Below are 27691 nucleotides of genomic sequence, written 5' to 3' on the forward strand. Positions count from 1 at the left end.
CAAAGCCTCAAAAATTACAACTTGATAATATATTACTCCATGTGTTGAGTACAGTAAGGGGGGAGTTATAGCTAGACCCCTGGAAGCTTAGATTTTCTGAACATCCAGCAGTCTTTACAATATTACATCTTTTTGCTTATTTCTATAGGCTTTCCTTCCCTCCTGTCAACCATCTTGTGCTCCACGGTGGTGTAGCGGTTAGTGTGACGGTGATACAGCTTGGGGCGTTCTGGAATTCAATTCTGGCGCGGTTCTGTAAGGAGTCTCTGTACGCATTCTGGAATGTGTGGTTTCCCCCAGGTGCTCTGGTTTCCTCCCACCGTCCAGGATGTACCAGGTAGGTTGTAAATTGTCCCACGATTAGGATAGGGTTATTTGGGGTTATGGGGTTGCTGGGGCTGCGTGGCTCAAAGGGCCGTAGGGTCTTACTCCACGCCGTATCGCTAAATGAAATCTCAGGAAAAACCTGTGGTGGAAGGATGCAGCAGGACAGAAGGAGAAGAAAAATTGCTGATGGTTAGTATGCTCACAGAGATGGTGTTGTGGGGAATCCGTTTGTGGTGGGAGTTGGAAGATGATAACCAAAGGGAACAGATGCAGTGATGGGGGTACTTAAAGGTCACAGGTAAACCTGTTGGCCTAAAAGGAATTCCTGCTCCTCTAAGCGCATAAATAGTTCTGTAAAGTGTGGCTTTGGGGCGCACAGGAGCACAGCGATGAACGTACCGTTAATATAGTGCAATTCCTGCCGCAGTCTGTGAGGAGTTTTTATATTCTCTCTGTGAACTGCGTGAATTTCCTTTGGATGCCCCGGTTTCCTCCGGACGTATGATTACAGCTGGTGACTTGTGGGCATGCTACGTTGGCAGCAGGAGCTTGGTGACACTAGCAGGCTGCCCAGCACAATCCTCACTCATTTGATTTGATGCAAAATATCGAACTGTATGGTTCAAGGTCAATGTGACACATAAAGCTAATCTTAACACAAAAGAATATTTTTCTTTAAACAGATGTTGGTGTTCTCTTCATTGCCTTCTGCACCCGCTAGGATTCCCTTATGTAAAGGCTAACAAACTCTGACTTTGTGCGTAAAACATGAGCAGTTTTCAAATAACGGCATTCTAAATGATGTCAATTCATCTGTTACAAGTGATCAAGCTGTCCTATCATAGTTACACCAGGAACACCAGTTTTTGTTTCTGAGCCTTTCCAGAGGTTGAAACCAATCAAAATTACACTTAATATCACAAATAATTACACAGTTCTATCACATTGACAACAGGTTTGTGAATGCCCTTTCTATATCATTTAGACAGTTGCTAATTCAAACCCACTTTATTATTAAAAGATTTTTTGCATGAGCTCACCTGCTATCAAAGGATGGAGGTTAAAGGTGATGGGTTTTCCCTTTCCTATTGGTGCATTGACATAGTCAAATAATTCAGCATCAGGGCTGCAGCTGTAGAGGTTAGCCACTTTACACGTGTCCATTACAGATCCACCTCCAACAGCAACATACGCATCAAATTGTCCTTGTCTCGCAAATGTTATTGCTTCCTTGAAACTAAAGACATCATAAAACATTATAAAGTGACTAAATTGTCAAAAAAATTGTAAAATATCCTCCTCCTACGATGATGCTTCAGGATCAGGAACTATTTGATTTCCTTCCAGCTCTGTGGGTTCTCAGGTGGCCAGTGAGGCCAATGGGGACCTGCAGACTTTGCCACAACAGTGAGGGGCAGCTGAGGCCTGCTAATGGCCCAGTCCCACAGCGGCTTTATCAACCACCCTGGAACCCACACGGCTGCAGAGGAAGCAACTCATCCTTGGGACCGGTGAAGGAGAAGGCTTTCGAGAACAATGTCACTGCCTTTGAAATCTGGTACATCTTCCTGCAGAAAAGAATTTGAAAACATATTAAGGAAAAAAGTTATCTTCAATGCATTTCCCACTCTGCCTCAAGTGTGTTACTGACTGAAGAACTGGTATTCTCCTGTTAAGGCAAGATTCCAGGGCATTTAAGTTGCTGTGTATCTTTTGGAATTTGCTCTACAATCATATGCTTAGGCTTGAGATTACGATTTATAAAGGATTCCAACTGCCAAGGGTGGAACAGTCACTGAAAGCAGAGATAAGCTAGGTAGAATATTTGACACATAAAAGTTATCTAGTCCAAGTTGGCCTTTATGCCCCACTCAACTTTTCTCACCTGCTTTCTCATCTACCTCTACTTTCTCATTGATTTATCTATCTGTTGTCTCACCCAATTCATTGCACAGTCTTTAAATTAAGAGGTAGATAAGATATATTGGAAATCATACTAAATGTGATGATATTTTTTCTCTCGGAGAGCCATGCATGTTTGAAGTTAGCTTCTTCAAAAGCCAGTGTAAGAGAGTCTTTTGAATGTTTTAAAGACAGAGATACGTAGATTATTGATAAACAAGGTGGTGGGGAGGTTATTGTGGCCGGAGGGGAATGCAGAGCTGAGGTGAGCAGGCTTGAGGGACCAAATAACCTACTCCTGATCGTAATTCATAATGTTCACATGGTCCTCAGTTCTCATTTGATGCACATCAGCTCTGGCAGAGTTTGCAGGCCATTACTTCCTATAAAGCAAAACCCAACAGCATGAATTACAGTGAATACTTCACTCCCAGACGAGCTCAATGCCCTTCATGCTCACTTTGAAAGACAGAATCTATGAGGATCCCTACAGCACATGGTGACCCTGTGATCTCTGACTCGGAGGCCAACGTTAGGCTGCCTTTCAGGAAGGTGAACCCTCGTAAAATGACAAGCCCTGATGGAGTACCTGGTAAAGCTCTGAAAACTTGTGCCAACCAACTGGCAGGGTGTTCAATCTCTCATTGGGCTACAGTTCCCACCTGCTTCAAGAAGGCAACAATTATACCAGTGCTCAAGAAGAAAAGATGAGCTGCCTTAATGACTATTGTCCTGTAGCACTCTCATCTACAGTAAGGAAGTGCTTTGAGACATTGGTCAAGGCTAGAGTCAACTCCTGCCTCAGCAAGGTCCTGGACCCATTGCAATTCACCTATCATCACAATAAATCTATGGTGGGTGCAGTATAATTGGCTCTCTATGTGGCCTTGGATCACCTGGACAATACAAGTACTTATGTCAGGATGCTGTTTATTGACTAAACGCTCAGTGTTTAACACTATCATTCCCACAGTCCTGATTGAAAGCTACAGAACCAGGACCTCTGCACCTCCCTCGACAGTGGGATCCTCAGCTTCCTAACCAGAAGACCACAATCTGTGTGGATTGGTATTAACATCTCCTTCTCGCTGACAATCAACACTGGTGCACCTCAGAGATGTGTGCTTAGCTCACTGTCTACTTTCTCTACACCCATAACTGTGTGGCTACGCACAGCACAAATGCCATCTATAAATTAGCTGATCATGTAACCATTGATGGCAGAATCTCAGATGGTGACGAGAGGGCGTACAGGAGCGAGATATATCAGCTTGTTGAGTGGTGTTGTAGCAACAACCTTGCACTCAACGTCAGAAAGACCAAAGAGCTGATTGTGGTCTTCAGAAAGGGCAAGATGAGGGAACACACACATAGAGGGAGCAGAAGGGAGAGAGTTCGCAATGTCAAATTCATTGGTCTTAATATCTTGAAGGACCTAACCAGGTCCCAGCATATAGCTGTAAAGAAGGCAAGACAGTGGCTGTATTTCATTAGGAGCTTGAGGAGATTTCAAATGTTACCTAAAACACTCAAAAATTTCTACAGATGTACTGTGGAGAGCATTCTGACTGACTGCATCACTGTCTGATGTGGTGGCGGGGGGTGGGGGGGGGGCTACTGCGCAGGATCGAAGTAAATTGCAGAGAGTTGAAAAATTAGCCAGCTCCATCAAGGGCACCAGCCTCTGTAGTAACCAAGAAATCTTCAAGAAGCAATGCCTCAAAAGATGGCATCCATCATTCAGGACCCTCACCACCAGGACATGCCCTCTTCTCACTGTTACCTTCAGGAAGGAGGTACAGAAATCTGAGCAGTTTTTTGTATATTATCATGAATTGCACTGTACTGCTGCCGCAAAGTTAACAAATCTCATGACATATGCTGGATGATATTAAACCTGAATCGGATACCAATTTAAATCCAAGATTTTTTAAATAACTGGGCTCAGAACACATGCACTGTTAGCACCATAGAACACTACAGCACAGAAATAGGCCTTTTGGCCCTTCTTGGCTGTGCTGAGCATTTTACGACCCATGCATTCCTTTTATTTTACTCGTGCACAAGGAGAATAGCATGGGGCCCTGTCACACACCCCGTTCTGAAATCTGAACAGAAAAATGCTATTTTTATACATAATTGGCTTATCAGATACGGATATTGATCATTGTTAATTGTATATATTTGAATTCCTTACTCACAAGGAATCACATTCATAAAAGAAGTGTTGAAGTCAATCAAAACTCTAAGTGGACAGTTGATGATACTTGGAAGTTAGTAACGCCTTAGTTGTTGGGTATAGCTCACATCTTTCCATTATCCTCATCTCATCTGTCTCTAGCACCCCCTTTTGTGTAAAGGGATACTATGCCTCAGAAGACCCTTTTGGAAAAGTCTCACTAGCATAAGATATAGGAGAAGTAGGCCATTTGGCCCATTGAGTCTATCCCACCATTAAATTATGGCCTGATCCAATTCGTCCAGTCATCCTCACTCCCCTGCCTTCTCCCCATATCCTTTGATGCCCTGGCTAACCAAGAACCTATCTATTTCTGCCTTAAATGCACCCCGAATGACTTGGCCTCCACAGCCACTCATGGTAGCAAATTCGACAGATTTACCACCCTCTGACTAAATTAATTTCTCCGCATCTCTGTTCTAAATGGATGTTCTTCAATCCTGAAGTCGTGCCCTGTTGTCCTAAACTCCCTACCATGGGAAGTGCAAAGGCCTCACCTGTTTGCCTTGAGAACACACTGCCGCCATCAACCCAGCCTATCTTGTGTGTAGTAAGCAGGAATGTTTCCGGTGGTCTCAGTTTGCTAATATTGTCCCAGGCTATCCTTGCCTTACTGCAACTTTCACACCCCTAATCTTCTCTAGTATCATGCACTTTTCATAAATGGCAGCTAGAACTAAACAAGGTAATACCAAGTTTAGTCTAACCAAGGTTTGTCACAAGCTTAACATAACTTTTCTGCTTTTCAATACTGAGCATCTGTAGATAAACCTTGTATTTTGTACTTGGTTTCTTTATTTTTAATTGTCCTTATTTTAATGGTCACTAGTTTTAATGATTTGTGTGTTTCTTTTCTAGATTAATGCTCTCCAGCCAATTACCTGTAAATTCTGGTGTATAAACCAACTCCCTATTTTCAAGGTTAAAAAAGTGACTTTTTCATGTTACCTTTGTATATTTAACCAGGAAAGATCACAAGATCTCACATGCCGATACTCAGCTTTGCTGGATCCAGAACCTGGAAATTTTGTGAACCAGTACCTGCTACAAAAATAGGCCTACACATTATAGAACGTTATAAGCAAATTCTTAATAAATAAATCAGGGAGGGAAGTTTTGGATTAGGTTCCCAATGGTAAAGAATCTTCTGAAATGTAACCCCCATGAAACCATTTAGTGCCCATCATAATCTCGTTAAAACATAACACGGGGTGGCGGGATCAGTACATGTACTCAGTATTGAATTTGCGACACCATGTGCAAAAGATTAAAACAAATGCGATATGATGCTGGCTTCAGGCTGAAGGTTGTTGATTTTGCTAAAGGAACAAATAATTCTGCAGCTGCTAAGAAATTTCGTGTAAACGAGAAACAAGTGAGAGAGTGGAGAAAGGCAGAGGACACGCTGAGGGAAATGCCAAAGGCGAAATGTGCAAACTGCGGGAAAACATGCCAGTGGCCAGAACTGGGAGAAAAAGTTTTAGAGTGGGTGAATCACCAGTGATCATCTGGATACAGTGTTACCAGAGAAATGATTCGAGTTCAAGTGTTGAAATGGGCCGAAAAACAGTGAGGTCAGCGAAAGTTTCAAAGCTACGTGAAGTTGGTGCACCCGATTTATGAATGGACGTGACCTTGTGTTGAGACAAAAAATAAAGATTGCTCAGAAGTTGCTGAGCGACCTTGAGAATAAGATTATGGCCTTCCAATCGTTTGTAATCAAGCATCGAAAGGCATATTCTTACCCGCTCTCACTGACTGGTAACATGGACGAGACACCAATGTTCTTTGATTTTGCTGGCAACCGCACTGTCAATCAGAACTGTCCTTGTCAAAACAACTGGACACGAGAAGCAACATTTTACTGTCGTGTTAACGTGTATGGCTGATGGGACCCAACTACCACTGATGGTGATTTTTAAGAGGAAAACATTCCCAAAGAAAGAAAAATTCCTGTGGGGTCTTGTTGTTTACGTTCAAGAACACGGCTGGATGGACAAAGCGGGTTGCTTGAAGTGGGTTAACGATGTGTGGCGTCGACATCCTGAAGGTTTCAGGAGGGAAAAGTTGCTACTTGTCTGGGACGTGTTCAAAGCGCACTTGTCAGGTGAGACAAAAGCAGCATTGAAAGCTGAAAATACGGACACTGCAATCATCCCCGGTGGCTTGAAGTCCGTGCTCCAGCCACTAGATGTGACTTTAAACAAACCATTCAAAGAATTCATGCGTCGAACAATGGGATGCGATTTTTGGAGAGTCAGATAATGAAGAGTGTGAGAGTTTCAAGCTCTGAACGTTTGACGACAACAGTGTGTACAAGTAAATTCAGAAACAGAATGTGTTTTGTAGATCTTTTCTTTTGCGTAGGTTTCATAAGTGTTTGTATTTTCTTTTGTATTTGACTCAAAAACAGCCAATAAATATGACCTGTCTTCCGTGTATTCGTTTTTCCAAAGTTGGCACCCTCTGTATAAGCAGACCCCCTAATTTTAGACCAAATTCTCGGCTTATACACCAGAATTTACGGCAGTATAATTTTCCAAGTTTTATGTGGCGTACTTATTTTTCTTACCAAAACTCAATTCCTCCTGCTTTTCTGTGTTGAAATTTATTTTATAGTGTTATGTCCATTCTGCAGGTATATTGATATAAATTGTTGTAGGCCTCAATATTGAGTATACCATTCAGGTCAGCACTGAGTGTAAATTCAGAAACATTTCTGATTCCAAGAATTGAACTGTGAACACGGATCATGCTGTGGAATGCAACCCTCTGCCTTTTGCCACTGAATAGAGTGCTATACTTCTACCCTTCTGCAGGCGACCACACCTCCACCCACAGGACCAAGCCACGCAACCAATTTCATCCCTGACCCTCTGTTGGGACTGATTCTCCAAATTAATAGTTCCTATTCAGTCCTCAATGGACCCTATCAAATGCTTCTGAGACCCGATCTCTTTCCGCAACCCTCCCTATAATCGTTTGATCACTGTGCATCCACCTCAGCTGATCTCCACTCCAAAGTCCCAGAAGGCCTAAATCTTCACACCTGCAATGATCCAGTGTTTCCTCTTTAATTTATTTTCATTAAGTTTGAAACATCCAAGGCACAATAATGCAGTGATATGTGATTCAATTTCTACTTTGTTTTTAAATTCCTAGTGTAACAGCAATGTTAACGATATCACCGATAATTGCTCTATTAAAACTTTGTTCCTTAAACTTTCATTGAAATGAAGCGCAGCTTACCTTAAATCAGTTGGCTCCACTCTGACCTTGTCAAACACTTGAAAGTTTACTCCATTCTTAACTAGTGAATCCAGGACAGCTTTGACAGGAGGAAGCTTAGCCAGATTTTTGTCTGTCATTACGCAAACTTTCCTGGCCCCAATGTTCTGAAGGTCCTATTGGAGTACCAGAATCTGAATTATTTTTAGATGAAAAACTCAGAGAAACATTCAACAATTAGTAGTGAACAACTAATGATTTTGTTTAAACTCTACCCTCCTTGAAATGCTAGTCAGAAAAGACTAATCAGTTTACATTCTACCATCCTTATAGTTACATGATTCAGTTCAAGCCAATGTATTTAAAGAAAACATACCTAACAAATCAATGTCAGTCTCATTGGATGCATAAGTATATTCTCTATAATGGTGGGACCAACATTAAATCAAATGTAAAAGTGGTGGAAAGACTCCAGTTAATGTTTCAGTCTCCTTCTTTCCAATTTTCTGCCTCACCGCCTGAGTCCTTCCAGCATTTTTGTCGTTGTTTCAGATCCTAATATCTGCAGTTCCATTCATTTTCCTTTCTTAAAAACAAATGTTGTTTCCTTATAGGGATGTGGTCAGAGCTGGAGTGGAATTCCGTAGACAAAGCTCTGTAGACAACCTAAAGTGTCACCATCTCAATCCTTTTTTGCTTCAGACATAGATAGAATTTGGAGGTGTTGAGTGTGAATGATGAAGTTCAAATTCAAGTTTAATTGTCGTTAACCCTACATGTGAATAGTGCCAAAGGAGTGCAGGTAGGACCGATTAGAGACAAAGGTGGGAAGATGTGCCTGGAGGTTGTGGAAGTAGGTCCTCAATGAATACTTCTCTTCGGTATTCATCAATGAGAGGGAACTTGATGATGGTGAGGATAATATGAGTGAGGTTGATGTTCTGGAGCATGCTGATATTAAGGGAGAGGAGGTGTTGGAGTTGTTAAAATACATTAGGACAGATAAGTCCCCGGGGCCTGACGAAATATTCCCCAGGCTGCTCCACGAGGCGAGAGAAGAGATTGCTGAGCCTCTGGCTAGGATCTTTATGTCCTCGTTGTCCACGGGAATGGTACCGGAGGATTGGAGGGAGGCGAATATTGTTCCCTTGTTCAAAAAAAGTAGTAGGGATAGTCTGGGTAATTATAGATCAGTGAGCCTTACGCCTGTGGTGGGAAAGCTGTTGGAAAAGATTCTTAGAGATAGGATCTATAGACATTTAGAGAATCATGGTCTGATCAGGGACAGTCAGCATGGCTTTGTGAAGGGCAGATTGTGTCTAACAAGCCTGATAGAGTTCTTTGAGGAGGTGACCAGGCATATAGATGAGGGTAGTGCAGTGGATGTGATCTATATGGATTTTAGTAAGGCATTTGACAAGGTTCCACACGGTAGGCTTATTCAGAAAGTCAGAAGGCATGGGATCCAGGGAAGTTTGGCCAGGTGGATTCAGAATTGCTTGCTTGCAGAAGGCAGAGGGTGGTGGTGGAGGGAGTACATTCAGATTGGAGGATTGTGACTAGTGGTGTCCCACAAGGATCTGTTCTGGGACCTCTACTTTTCGTGATTTTTATTAACGACCTGGATGTGGGGGTAGAAGGGTGGGTTGGCAAGTTTGCAGATGACACAAAGGTTGGTGGTGTTGTAGATAAGTGTAGAGGATTGTCAAAGATTGCAGAGAGACATTGATAGGACGCAGAAGTGGGCTGAGAAGTGGCAGATGGAGTTCAACCTGGAGAAGTGTGAGGTGGTACACTTTGGAAGGACAAACTCCAAGGCAGAGTACAAAGTAAATGGCAGGATACTTGGTAGTGTGGAGGAGCAGAGGGATCTCGGGGTACATGTCCACAGATCCCTGAAAGTTGCCTCACAGGTGGATAGGGTAGTTAAGAAAGCTTATGGGGTGTTAGCCTTCATAAGTCGAGGGATAGAGTAAGAGTTGCGATGTAATGATGCAGCTCTATAAAACTCTGGTTAGGCCACACTTGGAGTACTGTGTCCAGTTCTGGTCACCTCACTATAGGAAGGATGTGGAAGCATTGGAAAGGGTACAGAGGAGATTTACCAGGATGCTGCCTGGTTTAGAAAGTATGCGTTATGATCAGAGATTAAGGGAGCTAGGGCTTTACTCTTTGGAGAGAAGGAGGATGAGAGGAGACATGATAGAGGTGTACAAGATAATAAGAGGAATAGATAGAGTGGATAGCCAGCGCCTCTTCCCCAGGGCACCACTGCTCAATACAAGAGGACATGGCTTTAAGGTAAGGGGTGGGAAGTTCAAGGGGGATATTAGAGGAAGTTGTTTTACTCAGAGAGTGGTTGGTACGTGGAATGCACTGCCTGAGTCAGTGGTGGAGGCAGATACACTAGTGAAGTTTAAGAGACTACTAGACAGGTATATGGAGGAATCTAAGGTGGGGGCTTATATGGGAGGCAGGGTTTGAGGGTCGGCACAACATTGTGGGCTGAAGGGCCTGTACTGTGCTGTACTATTCTATGTATGTTCTATGAAACAGTGTTCTGCCTGGGCCAAACACAATACCAACAGTCACACACAGCACAAGGCACATATAGCACATGCAACTGTGATAGCGGTAAAGCACAGAGTCATGAGAAAATGCCCAAGTCCCTCAGTGTAAATTGGTGGTGCATGGGATGCTGTCCTGGAGCTCCATTTCTGCAGGAACAAGCATGCAGCGGTTCTTCATCATGTGCCACTGCAGCCGCAGACAGACGCAATGCAGTTCGTTTTCTGCCAAGTGGAGGGCAGCAATGATGAGCAGGGCCAGCTTCCAACTTAGCCATGCCACGCCGCCTCAGGTGTCTCTTCCCCTAGGCGGCTGCAACAGGCGATCCCAACCTCATGGCGTAAGAGCCCTGTCCATCTAACAACCAAGGCCACACAGCTCCCGCACTGTCGGGTCTCTCCAATGAACCAGTGATGTCGACTTGCAGTATTCTATATTACCAATGTCCACAGGGTCTTGCAATCACAAGAAAAATACCAAGACAATCACTTGCACTGTTTGTTGGACTGTGCGCTGCCTCCACGCACCACCTCTGACGCCTTCTTCCCCAGGTGACTGTAGCAGGCAACAAGTCCACCTCCACCACCATCAAGCAACTCGCTGATGGGCAGACCTGCAGTACTTCATGTTTTTATTATCCAGTGGTGCCTTGCAATTCTAAACAAAGAAACATAGAAAATAGGTGCAGGAGTAGGCCATTCGGCCCTTCGAGCCTGCACGCCATTTATTATGATCATGGCTGATCATCCAACTTTGAACCCTGCCCCAGCCTTCCCTCCATACCCCCGATTCCCGTAACCACAAGGGCCATATCTAACTCCCTCTTAAATATAGCCAATGAACTGGCCTCAACTGTTTCCTGTGGTAGAGAATTCCACAGATTCACCACTCTCTGTGTGAAGAAGTTTTTCCTCATCTCGGTCCTAAAAGCCTTCTCCTTTATCCTCAAACTGTGACCCCTCGTTCTGGACTCCCCCAACATCGGGAACAATCTTCCTGCATCTAGCCTGTCCAATCCCCTTAGGATTTTATAAGCTTCAATCAGATCCCCCCTCAATCTTCTAAATTCCAACGAGTACAAGCCCGGTTCATCCAGTCTTTCTTCATATGAAAGTCCTGTCATCCCAGGAATCAATCTGGTGAACCTTCTTTGTACTCCCTCTATGGCAAGGATGTCTTTCCTCAGATTAGGGGACCAAAACTGCACACAATACTCCAGGTGTGGTCTCACCAAGGCCTTGTACAACTGCAGTAGTACCTCCCTGCTCCTGTACTTGAATCCTCTCGCTATAAATGCCAGCATACCATTCGCCTTTTTCACCACCTGCTGTACCTGCATGCCCACTTTCAATGACTGGTGTATAATGACACCCAGGTCTCGTTGCACCTCCCCTTTTCCTAATCGGCCACCATTCAGATAATAATCTGTTTTCCTATTTTTGCCACCAAAGTGGATAACTTCACATTTATCCACATTAAATTGCATCTGCCATGAATTTGCCCACTCACCCAACCTATCCAAGTCACTCTGCATCCTCTTAGCATCCTCCTCACAGCTAACACTGCCACCCAGCTTCGTGTCACCCGCAAACTTGGAGATGCTGCATTTAATTCCCTCATCCAAGTCATTAATATATATTGTAAACAACTGGGGTCCCAGCACTGAGCCTTGCGGTACCCCACTAGTCACTGCCTGCCATTCTGAAAAGGTCCCGTTTATTCCCACTCTTTGCTTCCTGTCTGCTAACCAATTCTCTATCCACATCAATACCTTACCCCCAATACCGTGTGCTTTAAGTTTGCACACTAATCTCCTGTGTGGGACCTTGTCAAAAGCCTTTTGAAAATCCAAATATACCACATCCACTGGCTCTCCCCCATCCACTCTACTAGTTACATCCTCAAAAAATTCTATGAGATTCGTCAGACATGATTTTCCTTTCACAAATCCATGCTGACTTTGTCCGATGGTTTCACCGCTTTCCAAATGTGCTGTTATCACATCTTTGATAACTGACTCCAGCAGTTTCCCCACCACCGACACTAGGCTAACCGGTCTATAATTCCCCGGTTTCTCTCTCCCTCCTTTTTTAAAAAGTGGGGTTACATTAGCCACCCTCCAATCCTCAGGAACTAGTCCAGAATCTAACGAGTTTTAAAAAATTATCACTATTTCTTGGGCTACTTCCTTAAGCACTCTGGGATGCAGACCATCTGGCCCTGGGGATTTATCTGCCTTCAATCCCTTCAATTTACCTAACACCACTTCCCTACTAACATGTAAAGGATGAACAATTACACCTTTGGTTGGTTCCAGAGAGGCCATCTTACCAGAATGATGGAGCTGGATCAAGGACATTACCCACATTCAATAATGCATCATTGCAATTACTTCTGGGACATCAAAGATGGAGGGACTATGTTTCAATCGCTGATTTTGTTTGACAAATAAGTCGTTACTACTGGGTAGCACGATGGAAGATAGTTATTAAAATGAATCAAAGAATTTCTGTGACCCAAAATTGTTTCTCTTTCCACAGATATTCTGTGGGCTTCCAGTAATATTTTACATACCAAGTTACTGAATGTGTTTTCTTTACCCACAATATGCCTATGACTCTATTGATGTATGTCTTCAATAGTGTTGTACAGAAGAGTGATGCATTTGAAAAAAAAACACCACAGACATACCCTTAGACAATTCTTGCTGACAATCAACACTGGCACACCTCCGGGGCGTGTGTTTAGCCCACTGCGCTACTCTCTCTACACCTATGACTGTGTGGCTAGGCGTAGCTCAAATACCATCTATAAGTTTGCTAATGATACATCTATTGTTGGCAGAATTTCGGATGGTGATGAGAGGACGTACAGGAGGGAGTTTTCTCAGCTAGTTGCGTCATGTTACAGCAACAACCTTGCACTTAATGTCAGTAAGATCAAAGAATTGATTATGGACTTCAGGAAAGGTAAGACAAGCAAACATAAACCAGTCCTCATAGAGGGATCAGAAGTGAAGAGTGAGCAATTTCAAAGTGCTTGGGTTTCTGAGGAGCTAACCTGGACCCAACATATTGATACAGCTGCAAAAAGGCACAACAGCTATATTTCATTAGGAGCTTGAAGAAATTTGGTTTGTCACCAAAGACACTTGCAAATGTCTACAGATGTACCATGGAGAACATTCTAACTGGCTGCATCACCGTCTGGTATGGGGCAGGGGGCGGGGGAGGCTACTGCGCAGGATTGAAATAAGCTGCAGAGAGTTGTAAACTTAGTCAGCTCCATCATCGGCACTAGCCTCTGTAGTACCCTGGTCATGTTCAAGGAGCGATGCCTCAAAAAGGTGGCGTCCATCATTAAGGATGCCATCACTCAGCCATGCCTTGTTCTCATTGCTACCACCAGGTAGGAGGTATAGAAATCAGAAGGTACATATTCAATGATTCAGGAACAGCTTCTTCCCCTCTGCCATCCAATTTCTGAATGGACATTGAACCCATGAACACTACCTCACTACTTTTTTGTTTCTATTTTTGCACTACTATTTAACTATTTTATATACTCATTGTAAATTCACAGCTTTTCCCTATTATTACGTAAAACAACAAGTTTCATTACATATGCCTGTGAAAAAGAATTTCAGGATGTATATTGTAAACATTTCTCCGACATTAAATGCACCAGATTCTGATGCACTGAACGTCCAGAATTGTTGCAGATGAGTGTTGAATTATTGTTCAAACTTACTCAATGAAGTTTAAGTCTTAATGAAGGCTTTTGAATAAATTCCCTTACCATACCAACTTCATTTGTCACTCCTTCTCCATATCGGATGTTCGAACAAGCCATCTAAAACAGAACCAAGATGTACAGAGATTGGCAGTTTGGAGAAAGAAAATATGTTACCATATTGTGATAGAGTTTATCTGCATTATAACTGATCAAGTGAATAAAAGTTGTAAAAAAAATCAGAGGACATTTGGTGAATTATATGTACCTCAAAAGCATAGTCTGTTGCTCTGGTTGTAACATGTCCCGGTGCTGGAACACAAAAACATCAGTAGTAAGCTCATAACTTCCAATCATTCTTATATCATTGTTATCTCAAATCTATCAAGTATTGTGAACTTCTGGGGCCTAAATTCTTTACATAAGTTTAGTAATCCAGTACTGTACTGTGTCCTCTTCTCTTCTGAGAGATCAATTTCACATTCTTTTATTATATAAAACTATTAAAAAGTAAAATAACAGGAGCCAAGTAGATGACAGATGACCTAAATGAGTATTCTGCATCAGTCTTCACTGTGGAAGACACTAGCACTGTGCCAGCTGTTGAAGGTGTGAGGGAAGAGAAGTAAGTGCAGTTACTATTACAAGGGAGAAGGTGCTCAAAAAGCTGAAAGACCTAAAGGTGCATAAGTCTCCTGGACCAGATGAACTGCATCCTAGGGTTCTGAAAGAGGTAGCAGTAGAGATTGTGGAGACATTAGTAATGATCTTTCAAAAATCATTGGGCTCTGGCATGGTGCCAGAGGACTGGACAATTGCAAATGTCACTCCACTCTTTAAGAAAGGAGGGAGGCAGCAGAAAGGAAATTATAGACAAGTTATCCTGACCTCAGTGGTTGGGAAGATATTGGAGTCAATTGTTAAGGATGAGGTTATGTAGTACTTGGAGACACAGGATAAGATAGAACAAAGTCAACATGGTTTCCTTAAGGAAAAATCTTGCCTGACAAACCTGTTGAATTCTTTGAGGAGAGTACAAGTGAGATAGATAAAGGGGATGTTGTGATTGTTGTATATTTGGACTTTCAGAAGGCCTTTGACAAGGTGCCACACATGAGGCTGCTTACCAAGTTAACAGCCCATGGTATTACGGGAAAGTTACTAACATGGTTAGAGCATTGGCTGATTGGTAGGAGGCAGCGAATGGGAATAAAAGGATCCTTTTCCGGTTGCCTGCCAGTGGCTAGTGGTGTTCCGCTGGGTTCTGTGTTGGGACCACTCTTTTTATGCTATATATCAATGATTCAGGTGATGGAATAGATGGATTTGTTGCCAAGTTTGCAGATGATACGGAGATTGGTGGAGGGGCAGGTAGTGTTGAGGAAACAGGAAGGTTACAGAAGGACAGACAGATTAGGAGAATAGGCAAGAAAGTGGCAAATGAAATACAATATTGGAAAATGCATGGTCATGCACTTTGGTAGAAGAATTTAAATGAGTAGACTGTTTTCTAAACGGGGAGAAAATCCAAAAATCTGAGATGCAAAGGGACTTGGGAGTCCTTGTGCAGAACACCCTAAAGGTTAACTTGCAGATTGAGTCAGTGGTGAAGATGGCAAATGCAAAGTTAGTATTCATTTTAAGAGGTCTAGAATATAACAGTAAGGATGTGATGCTGAGGCTTTATAAGGCACAGGTGAGGCCTCACTTTTAGTATTGTGAACCGTTTTGGGGTCCTTATCTAAGAGAAGATGTGCTGGCATTGGAGAGGGTTCAGAGGAGGTTCACAAGGATGATTCAAGAGAATGAAAAGGTTATCATATGATGAACATTTGATGGCGCTGGGGCTGTACTCACAGCCTTGTAACAGAATCTTACCTTGTGAGTAGGTTTGAGAGTGAGCAGGACATCGACATCTGGTGAAATAAGAAAAAATATTCAATCCATGTTGCTTTTAAAAGCATTCAAATAAATTTGCACTTAATATTTATTTCTCAATAGTCCTGCATTAAAATGTCCAAACTGTTGTTCTAAAACTTAATCTACGGTATATTGGTATAAAACAACAGGCTGTTTTTCAATTTCTGTGTTATTAGAAAGTATTTTGAGGTGTGTATCTACACCAAACTTGTAAATACAGGGTAAAGTTCAACCTAGATAAGTGTGAGGTGGTTCATTTTGGTAGGTCAAATATGATGGCAGAATATAGTATAAGTGGTAAGATTCTTGGCAGTGTGGAGGATCAGAGGGGACTTGGGGTCTGAGTCCATAGGACACTCAAAGCTACTGTGCAGGTTGACTGTGCGGTTAAGAAGGCATACGGTGTATTGGCCTTCATCAACCGTGGGATTGAGTTCAAGAGCCGAGAGGTAATGTTACAGCTAAATAGGACTCTGGTCAGACCCCATTTGGGGTATTGTGCTCAGTTCTGGTCACCACACTACAGGAAGGATGTGGAAACTATAGCATGGGTGCAGAGAAGATTTATAAGGACGCTGCCTGGATTGGCGAGCATGCCTTATGAGAATAGGTTGAGCGAACTTGGCCTTTTCTCCTTGGAGCAACGGAGGATGAGAGGTGACCTGATAGAGGTGTATAAGATGATGAGAGGCATTGATCGTGTGGATAGTCAGAGGCTTTTCCCCAGGGCTGAAATGGCTAACATGAGAGGACACAATTTTAAGGTGCTTGGGAGTAGATACAGAGGAGATGTCAGGAGTAAGTTTTTTTTACGCAGAGAGTGGTGAGTGCGTGAAATGGGCTGCCGGTGATGGTGGTGCAGCCGGATATGATAGGGTTTTTTAAGAGACTCTTGGACAGGTACATGGAACTTAGACAAATAGAGGGCTATACGTGACTCTAGGTAATTTCTAAAGTAAGTACATGTTCGGCACAGCTTTGTGGGCCGAAGGGCCTATACTGTGCTGTAGGTTTTCTATGTTTCTAAAGTTTACTCCTTGAAGGATACTCATTCCAATTTCTGGTTGAATTCAGAATGCCTCCACTTCAAATTGCAGACAATTTTTTTCTTATGTGGTAGGTACAAGTTGCCATTTCTACAGGAACTTATCAGAGGATAAAAAAAAGACAAATGTTTATATTTACAACAGAAATTTCACAGCAGAGTTTGATGACTAGCTCAGTAAAATTATAATAACCTTCCCAATAATTGTTTATCTGCACTTTCTCTGTAGCTGTTACACTTTATACTTCATTGTTATTGTTTTACCCCTGCTCTACTTCAAAGCACTGTGTAGCAATTCAATTAAACAAACTTAAAAGTTTGTATCCGAAAAACAGAATTTCAAAAGTCCACTGCTCTGTAATTTTAGTCCATCAATAATGTGGCTCCTGTTCACTATAATATATTAATACACAATTAAAACTGAGTAACCAACAGATCATTGTTTCGAAAATAAAATGCTACAGACCCTGGAAATAGGAAATTTAAAAAAAGTAATTGAAAAGCATGGCAGGATAAGGAACAGCATTAACATTTCCGCTGGATAATCCCTCAATAGAATTGAAAAAAATGTTGTGGGCTTTATTAAAAGTTCATTGCCATGAAACATTAATCAGTTTTCACTGTTTAAATTTCAACGGCAGAATTGACGAGACTGGGAAGGACATCTGTTGCTGCTGTTCTACAGTGTGATCTAAGGAAAAGTAATGCCTGACCAATCTTTTGAATTTCTTGAAGGAGGAACAGTGTGAATAGCCAAGGATAGAAAGACATGCATACATACAGTATATCTTTTCTCATATCCTTAGGGTACCACAAATACATTAGACCAAATAAAGTATGTCTGGAAACATAGTCACTGCCATTATAGGCCTTCAGTAAGACACTGCTACTTAGGCTTATGAAAAAAAGTCAGCATGTATACAATTAGAAGACAAGACAAAGCAAATTGACTGCAAAACAGAGTAAGGTTAAGTACTGTTACTCAAACCATCAAATATTGATAAGGATATTCTGCAGTGATTGGTGCTAGCACAACTGGATTTATAATTTCAGAATTTGTTGATGCTAAGAGTTAATACTTTGGAAAACTGTGACATTAATAATCTTGCAGAATGAGACTGTGTATGGCAAATTAATTTTGATACAAATAAGAATAATGCTGTTACACGTAGTTAGAAATAAAACCTCTATATTCCTAGATAATAGGAACCTAAAGACAACAGACACACCAAGGGATCTAGAGTCACATACATCACTTGAAGCAACAATTCAAACTAATAATTCAGGTCACATACTTTTCACTTCTTTAGAAGGACAGAACAGAACGTCAGAGAAGACACATCAAATACCTTGATTAAATCCTTCTTACATTACCGCACATGGTCCTGTTTTTGCTATCGCAAGAGGGACCATCAGACATGGGAGCAAAACTGGGCCATTTAGCCCCTTGAGTCTAACTGCCATTCAATCATGGCCGATTTATTGTTCCCTCCCAATCCATTCTCCTGTAACCTTTAACACTCAATCATGTGACAATGATTAAAAAATGCAAAAGCATTGAAGATGCAAAAAGGACTTTAAAAGGTTGAACTGGTTTAGTTCTTTTCACTGGAAATCAGGAGACAAATGGAAAACTTAACACAAAATAATCTGCAGATGCTGGGGTCAAAGCAACACTCACAACACGCTGGAGGAACTCAGCAGGTCGGGCAGCATCCGTGGAAAAGATCGGTCGACGTTTCGGGCCAGAAGCCTTCGTCAGGACTGTAGGGGGAAGGGGCAGAGGCCCTATAAAGAAGGTGGGAAGGAGAAGGCTGGTAGGTTCCAGGTGAAGAACCAGTAAAGGGAAAGATAAAGGGGTGGGGGAGGGAGGCAGGGAGGTGATAGGCAGGAAACATGAAGAAAGAATAGGGGAAAACACAATGGATAGTAGAAGGAGGCGGAACCATGAGGGAGGTGGTAGGCAGCTGGATAACTTAACAAGAGTCTAAAAAGGACACTATGGGAGATTGGGAACTGTCCAACTGTCAGGATAAGTACAAGATAATCACTGCCAAATTAATATGTCAATTCTCAAGAAACTGTTTTACCCAGAGAGAGATGAGAATATGGAACTCAACATAGAACACAGAATAGTACAGTACAGTACAGTACAGGCCCTTCGGCTCACAATGTTGTGCTGGCTCTTAAACCCTGCCTCCCATATAACCCCCACCCCGCACCTTAAATTCCTCCATATACCTGTCTAGTAGTCTCTTAAATTTCACTAGTGTATCTGACTCAGGCAGTGTATTCCATGCACTAACCACTCTCTATGAGTAAAAAAACCTTCCTCTAATATCCCCCTTGAACTTCCCACCCCTTATCACAAGGAATACTTGAAATAAAGAATATAGATGAATATAAAAGTAGACAAAATGTAAAATATAGGTTACACTGAAGGTCAATGAAAAGGGATGGAAGTCACCTGGTAGTATGGCCAGCTTCTAGTAATTCTATGCATAGGGGTCTTGTTTCAAAATGACTAGACCTGTATATACAATTATAGATCAAGTATGATATGCTTCAGTTGCCCATTAAGTGTCAGGTTGTTACTAAATTGCCTAACATTGATATTGTGCTTGCGGCTGAATGAATTGCAGGTACAACTGTTGAAATCAACAACATCTAGCATCAACGGGAAATCTTTTCATGTTTTATTTAAAAATATTGTTGTTCTGACGACAGAGCAACATACCGAGGCATTCAAGAATTCTACCTGCACAAGTGCAGCCCAACCTGCTATGTACTTCAGCACTTTTTTTTGTTTCCAAATCTGTGAGATTGCCGCTGGCGTTAACAGTAGACCAAGCTGCAAGGTTATGCGCGGCGACAGGGCCGTAGCTACCTCTCCTGTTATCTAGTAGCAGCCCAGACTCTCGGTGTCAGCAAACTGGGGAAAAAAAAGTTTGCGGGTGTTGTGGTTCGAACTTAAGAGTAACATTTTTATAAATTTCATCTGGTTGTACTGATGCCAGTAAAGTCCGGAGGCCCGCACGACCAGTTATTTGGCTCAACCTCAGCGCCCTGGCTGGCCGGGGGCAGCGGAGCGAAACCACAAGGCGCCGATAACCAGCTCTGCAGTGACTGCGACCCGCGCTCGGTCCCGACCCGTCTCCAGACGGCCAGATTCCCGATTCCCTACGGTTCCGTTGAGTTCAGCTGGCGCTAGCCAAGCAACCCAATGGCCCGGGCGGCGGCGGCAGCAAGAGACTGTCACTTACGATGCACTTTGCAGCTGCCTCAACAGATGAACAACCCTCTCTCGAACGGCCATGATTAGGGAGTTGTGTGAGTTACCGAGGGTCAAAATGTCCCACAATACGTCAGCTCAACTATATTATACTGATTGATATATTCAGACATCCCACCCTTAAAAAACTCATTTCAGGGAGGTAGCACCCCCCGGTCGACCTCCACGAGTGTATGTATACAGGACATTTGATTATGATAATAATAGATAATAGGCATCCTTTAGTCACGTGAGACCATGGATTAGCGCCTTGGAAGGTTGTATGGAAAACTGGCAGTTGCCTATGCTGCAAGTCTCCCCTCACCACGCCACTGATGTTGTCCAAGGGAAGGGCACTAGGGGCGACACAGCTTGGCACCGCACCGCTGTCGTCGCAGAGCAATGTGTGGTTAAGTGCCACGCTCAAGGACACAGCACACTGCCTCAGTTGAGGCTCGAACTAGCTACCTTCGGATCACCAGAGAAACCTTAACTACGTTTGTACTTGGCCACGCGCCAACACGTGTGTTTGATTATCAAAGGACAATTGATTTGATCACATATTGAAACTATTTACATACATATATATATATATATATATATTCCTTGTTGAGTATTTTGTTGGCAGTCTCAATGCTAAAGCTAAATGCTGATGCAAACAGCTTTTCTATTTCTTTTGCAAACTGTCCTTGTACTGTAATGTGGCTTGCTTGGCAGATTTGAGCATTTTGCCGGAAGTCTCAACCTCATAGCAGTCTTTGTCAATGAATTTGTTAAATTTGCAAGACATCAGATTCACAAGTGTTTTGTGTGACAGCTGACTTCTGAATTCCGCCTTAATGTGACGCACCATGCAGAATGCCCTTTCTACATCACAGTTAGAATTTGGCAGCACCAAAAGCAGTTTCATCAACTGGCAGAGCACTTTGACTCTCAACTGCCCTGTGCTCACAGATTTTACTTTGTACAGCTTCCCCCAGAACTCACCAACTGGCAAACTTTTGTAGTTTCGCACCAGTCCTTCAAGGTTAGTTCAGACAACTTTAAGCAAGTCTACAGGGAGTTTGGACTTATCACATAGGACATCAATAGAGTAGCTCCTTAGCACAAGCCAGCTAGTTTAAATAACGTTAGCTATGCTAATGAACGAATGACACCTGTTAATCTCACCTCAACATGTCTTTTACAGTCATTTAACCCACCATGGGCAATAGAAAAGTCACTGTTGCAAACAGTGCAGCAAGCAACACTGTCATTATTTCTGATCCCTATTAGGCAGGGGTACACTTTAATGTAGTCTGGGGTGAAGTACGCTTTATATTTTTTTTGGAACACTCTGCCATGGTGCTGCATGACACTAAACTGAACTGACGGACAATGAAAGAGAGGGAGAGAGGTCAACTGTAAAGCCCACCCACAGAAAAAACTAATAGGTCTACTTAGCACAAAGAGAGACCAATCAGGATGCTCTCTGTCACTGTCTCGCTACGTCTGTCACTCGGTCTCTCTCTTCTCTCTCTCCCTCTCGCTCGCTCGAAAAAAAAATCGATTTCCGGGATATTGTATATAATTTGCAGGCATCAGGGAGCCACTAGCAATATGTGGGAGACTCCTGGAACTTCCAGGAGAGGTGGGATGTCTGTATATTGCACATTGTAAATCCAGCAACAATATTTGATCGTGTACAAGTAAGTACAAAAGAAAAAAATGTGTTATTGTCGAAAGAGGCCACTTGGCCATTTGTACCAATGCCAGTTCTTAAAAGAATTATCATTAACCTCAGTCTGGTTATCTATAAGGTCTTCAGGAATTTCAGTTTTTTTGGATAACTTTTAGGATCATAGCAACTGCTACAGTAAAGGAGAACATTTCCTTATCTTATGCTCAGCTTGTGCCCTCTGGTTACTAATCAACTTGCAGGAAAATAGCATTTAATCACTCACTTTGCTTTGAACAAACTATGATTCTGAATACAGTACGTAAGGGTCAGATGTAGAATAATCCAGTACAGGACTGGAGAATCATAGTGTGCACATTACTATATATTTTGAACAAGAGAAAATCTGCAGATGCTGAATTGAATTGAGTTGAATGATCTTTATTGTCATTATACATAGGTACTCTGTTTGGCTTCCTCTCAGGCAATTAAATAAAGCGGTAAATAAAAACAAGACCATAATAGAAAAACAGTATTAAATGGATAAGTAACGGAAAATAAGTTGCAGCAGCACCAGAGTATCAGAGTACCAAAGTGCCGTTAGTGCAAGTATTTGAGTCCTTGTGTGTGCATGTGTGTACTCACTGTTTCAGTCGTTGTTCTGTGGAAGCGGTGTGATGGAGGCCACAGCTCTGGGATAGAAGCTGTTCCTCAGTCTATTTGTTCTGGCTTTTAGTGTCCTGAACCTTTTGCTGGACGGCAGCGGGTCAAACAGGGAGTGGCTGGGGTGTGTGGTGTCTCTGGTTATGCTGATTGCTTTCCTCCTGGGTCTGCTAGAATAGATGGTGTCCAGTCCTGGGAGCTCCATCCTGACAATTTGCTGGGCCGTCTTCACCACGCGCTGCAGGCCTTGTCCAAGCAATGCACACAAAATGCTGGAACAACTCAGGCCAGGCAACATCTATGTAGTTCCTCCAGCATTTTGTGTTACTATATTTTGAATTGGATGTAAAGGGTTTCATTATGATGCTTGAGTTAGAGGGAAGAGTTTACCCGATGACCAGGCAAACATTCTTATTCGATTATTACGTTTACCTGTGTAACAATAGTGAATGCCTATAAAATACAATATAAAGGAAATAAGGCAATTCCTCAAGCTCTGTAATTGAAAATTTGCAAGAAATTCATTAGCAACAGTGGAAAAGAGAAATATGTCATTTAAAAAAAATGTAGAGTCTCCACAACTGCAAAACATAAACAGCCAGACTTATGAATGTAATCTGATAGGAGAAGCAAAATAAGAACAGAGGATTTTGCTTGGGACCAATACATTTTGCTCCAATTAAGCCACTGCCCCAATTGGCTGAAGTTTCATGGAAATAATTAAAAAGGTATTAAAAAATACAAACTAGCATATTTTTGAAAGGGCAAATTAGAACACTATCAGTAGTACTACAGTAGTATAAATCTGTGTACTAGTTCCTCATTGTTATCGACAGAGGAATTCATCCACTGTACCTGTACGCTGCAGTGTTCCTTTGATTGACTGTAAATGAACAAAATCAGCGCAGATACCTAGTATAATGGACTGCTTTCATACAACACAATCGATGATTGCGTCCTCCAAGTCTTCATTTTTATTGCAGCATTCAAGATGATTGTCAATATCTACAAATTATTTATAGTTCCTAACTTGTTGAAGTAGTGAAATTTAAATTTTCACAGTACATTTCAGGAAATCAAAGGCCAGTGAATGGCAGGGAAACTACTGGTGAGGATTCTTAGGGAAGAGGATTTATGCATTTTAGAAAAGCATGGCCTGATTAGGGACAGTCAGCATGACTTTGTGTAAGGAATGAGCTTTTATTTTGAGGAAGTGACAAAGGTGATTGATGAGGGTAGGACAGTGGATGTTATTTACACTGACTTTAGTACGGAATTTGAGAAGTTTTCTTATGATAAGGTGATCCTAAAGGTGACGATGCATGGGATCCAAGATGATTTGGTTGTTTGGATTCAGAATTAGCTTGATCTTGGAAGGCAGAGTGTGGTGGTGGTGGTGGTGGAAGGCTGTTATTCTGATTGGATCCCTGATCAGTGGTGTTCTGCAGAGATCAATGCTGGCACTCCTGTTGTTTGTGATATATAGAATGTATTTATTTAGTTACAGCACAGTAACAGGTCTTTCCGGCCCAATGTGCCGTGCTGCCTATTTGCACCCATGTCACTAATTAACCTACTAAGCAGTGCGTCTTAGGAATGTGGGAGGAAACCAGAGCATCCCAATGAGGACACCTACACGGTCCAGGGGAAAATGTACAAATTCCTTACTGACAGTGGCAGAAATTGAACCCGGGTTGCTGGTACTGTCATAGTGTTATGCTAACCACTACGCTACCACACCACACGATTACATAGATAGAAGAGTAAATGGTGGGTTAGTAAGTTTGCAGGTGACAAAATGATCAGTAGATTTGTGGAAAGGTTATGAGAAGATAAAGCAGAATATGGATTTTTTACAAACATGGGCTGATGGGAGTTTAATGTGGACAGGTGTGATGTTGCACTTGGGAGGTCAAATCTAAAGGCAAAGTATACAAGCAGGACTTGATATACGGAGGGATCTTGTAGTCAGAACTCATTTCTCAGGGTAGAAATGTCGAATACTAAAAGGCCCGCATTTAAGGTGAGATGGGAAAAGTTTAAAGAGGATGTGCAAGTTGTTCTCTTTTTACAGATTGATTGGTGTCTGCAATGTGCTGCCAGAGGAAGTGGTGGAAGCAGATACAATTGAGGTGTTTAAAGGGCTTTTAGGCACTTCAGGCAACGTGAAGGAATGGAAGGGTACAGATTATGTGCAGGCAGAAATTTAGTTTAACTTGACATGGTGTTCAGCAGATTTTGTAGCCTGTTCCTCTTTTATATTCTACATAACAGGGGTTAAGCATTGAACTAGCAATCCAGAGAGTTGCATTGATGCATATTTATCAATGTGGGTGAGGAACCTCTGTGATATAAAATTACATGTAAAAAACCCGACTGGTTCACTAATAAGGAAATTTGCTGTTTGACCTGCAGATGGAACTTAATGCAGACAAGTGTGAGGTGTTGTGCAATGGAAGGACACACCAGGGTAGGTACATGGAGCTTAGAAAAATAGAGAATTATGAGTAATCCTAGGTAATTTCTAAAGTACATGTTCGGCACAGCATTGTGGGCCAAAGGGCCTGTATTGTGCTGTAGGTTTTCTGTTTCTATATCAAGTTTTTAAAATGCAATTTTAAAACAAAAATACAAATAACAATTAAATCATTATGAAATCTTTCTAACTCCACTTTGGGTTACAGAAGCATTTCAATAACCTGTCAGGCAAAGAGTAATGGTTTTAAATGTGGCAAATAAGCGGATCACCAATGTCACAGCAAACAAATAAACTAGATTAACTAAAAAAAAGTGCACTTACTGTCAAATATGGAGACTTTCCTCGTCAGCTCATGGGTATAATCTTGTCCAACTGTTTTACTTATATTCCCTGGAAATCTACTTTCCTAATGTTACTAAATAAGATCATTGTCCATTAAGAAATAGGAAAGGCATATTTGCATTTTTAACTATATTAGATCTTGAAGTTTTATTTACAATCATACAAGTAATCAACTTGAAAACAGAATCAGTTAGCTAATTTCCGCAGAAAAGCCTTAAGGGGCAGGACGGTAGCATACTGTCAGCACGTTTTACAGCACGGGGACCAGGGTTCAATTACTGTTGCTGCCTCTAACGAGTTTGCACCTTCTCCCCGTGACCGCATGGGTTTCCTCCAGGTGCTCCGGTTTCTTCCCACAGTCTACAGACGTAGCAGTTGGTAGGTTAATAGGTCATTGTAAATTATCCCGCGATTAAACTAGGATTAAATGGGGGGGGGGGGTAGCTGGGCAGCGTGGCTCGAAGGCCCTATTCCGCAGTGTCTCAATAAATAAATAAAGTAGGTGACATTTTGAACAACACTCACCTGGGTACTACTGGTCATTTTAAAGTAGAATGAGTACAACGAATACTGGTGGGGAAGGACATTTTATTCAAGGTTTGTATTCGTTTAATACAATATAAAACCATTTAGCTGGTTCTTTAGCTAAAATTGTAACTTATTTAGTACTTTTAATTCATTGTTCTCACCAAATGAAAACTATAATTCAGTTTATTTTAAATATGAACAATGTTAAAGTTGTCATGTTATGGACTAGATATTTCCATCGCAAGACTACAGTTTATTTAAAATCAGAAAGTACAATACCAAGAGTTCCATTCGCAATGTTCATTTACCCCTTCCTCTCTTACTGGCTGATTTTCGATGTTGGTGTTTTCCATCTTTTCGATGATAGTTTTTATGTCCTTTTCTGCCTTTTGACCCCACTTTCTTTCGTTTTGCTGCCTGCTCCTGCTCATCTTCACGAAGCTGCTTATTTACAGCTTTTGTGAGGTCTAGTTTTGGTTTCTTGCTGGCCATAATTTTTAAAAGTTCCAGTTGGCTCTGTTTCTCTGCAGAAAAATCTCCGATCAGGGGCTGGAATTTCCTCTTCTTGGCTTTATTCTTCAGCTCCTTTTCCTTGGGTAATTTATCTTGAAACTTGCCAACTGAAGCTGTGGAGGTCTTCGCCACGTGAATGGCTTTGCTTAGATCACTCTTACTGGGCTGACTGGTTGGGGCTAGTCCCATGGTCGGTACTGTAATCTTCTGAGCTCTAGCGATATTACGCAGCCTATTCAGTTCGTTCTTCGCCACTCTTTCTTTTTTAGCTGCGGCACGTTTTGCAAACTGATCTTCATTGGGATCGGCCGTCTCAGGCACCTCAATGACCCAGTGTTTGGTTTCATCGTTGGCTCTCTTGTAGCCCCAGCGCCGCCGCCAATCTTTCTTCTCCTCGTCCCAGACCAAGTTAGTTTTCTTTTTCTTTCGGATACCCTTGAGTCTGGCGAACTCCTCCCAGCGGGTGCGCGGCCGGGGCTTGGGCACAGCCTTCTCGCGGGGGATACGCGTGGTGCCCTGGGGCAGCTTGGCCACGATCACGTCCTGCACCCGCTCAGTGGGCAACTTCCAGACGGCGTTGACCAGCAGCTGCGTGTTGTCGCGGGCCAGGGAGCGCAGGAACTGCTCGGGGTTGTGTCGGAAGTCGCGGACGTTTGGGGCGTTCACGTCGAACGCCGTCAGGTTCCCCAGATCGAACTCGAGCTCCAGCTCCTTCTCGACACTGATACTCTTGAGGCACTCGGCCTCGGCCCGCTCCACGTCCGCCAGGACATCCTCCACCACCGTCGCCATCCTCACCCACGCTACACAAGGCGAGCCTGCTTGGGTGAAACGATTGCTTCCGCCCGCGTGTTTCCTCCCGTTTCTCATTGGCCCAATGCACCTTCCAATTGACCAATGGGAGCATTAACAGGGAAAGGTCACTGGCCGTGTTGACAATTCGTATTAGTTCTGCCAAGTGAAACGTTCTGGCTGAATTCGAATTATTGCATTAAAAGCGAACACTTGATAAATTATAACCAGGTCTCCGAAGGTGTTCTTGCAATTAAAACCTAGAACTAGAAGTAATAGGTTAATCTGGAAAGCTAGAGTAACACGCACAAAATGCAGGAGGAACTCAGCAGGTCAGGCAGCATCTATGGAAATAAATACAGTGGACGCTTCGGGACGAGACCCTTCTTCAGGAAAGGAAAGGAAAGGACAAGATGCCAGAATAAAAAAGTGGCGGGAGAGTAAGGAGAACTAGCTAGAAGGTGATAGGTGAAGCCAGGTAGCTG

At 42.5% G+C, this 27691-nt stretch overlaps 2 protein-coding genes across 2 annotated transcripts in view; both read right to left on the reverse strand.

The window, feature by feature from the left end:
- adhfe1 (alcohol dehydrogenase iron containing 1) overlaps positions 1-20310 on the reverse strand; it is a 33454-nt gene extending 13144 nt beyond the window's left edge. The window contains exons 1-6 of the mRNA XM_072254429.1: positions 20225-20310; positions 15875-15912; positions 14265-14308; positions 14063-14116; positions 7718-7872; positions 1368-1564 (exon numbers count right to left, since the gene is read on the reverse strand). Coding sequence (XP_072110530.1) covers positions 1368-1564; positions 7718-7872; positions 14063-14116; positions 14265-14308; positions 15875-15912; positions 20225-20277 — 541 coding nt within the window. The 5' untranslated portion in view covers positions 20278-20310. The remainder of the gene's footprint in view (positions 1-1367; positions 1565-7717; positions 7873-14062; positions 14117-14264; positions 14309-15874; positions 15913-20224) is intronic.
- A 5631-nt stretch (positions 20311-25941) lies between these two features.
- On the reverse strand, positions 25942-27250 carry rrs1 (ribosome biogenesis regulator 1 homolog). The gene has a single exon (XM_072254673.1). The coding sequence runs from the start codon at positions 27204-27206 to the stop codon at positions 26202-26204; it is 1005 nt and encodes a 334-aa protein (XP_072110774.1). The 5' UTR covers positions 27207-27250; the 3' UTR covers positions 25942-26201.
- Positions 27251-27691: the final 441 nt, after the last annotated feature.

Source organism: Mobula birostris, chromosome 1 (assembly GCF_030028105.1).
Source record: "Mobula birostris isolate sMobBir1 chromosome 1, sMobBir1.hap1, whole genome shotgun sequence".
Classification (NCBI taxonomy): Eukaryota; Metazoa; Chordata; class Chondrichthyes; order Myliobatiformes; family Myliobatidae; genus Mobula; species Mobula birostris.

Coding starts and splice junctions, on each gene's coding strand:
- rrs1 (XM_072254673.1), bottom strand. CDS start 27,206: ATGGCGACGGTGGTGGAGGATGTCCTGGCGGACGTGGAGCGGGCCGAG.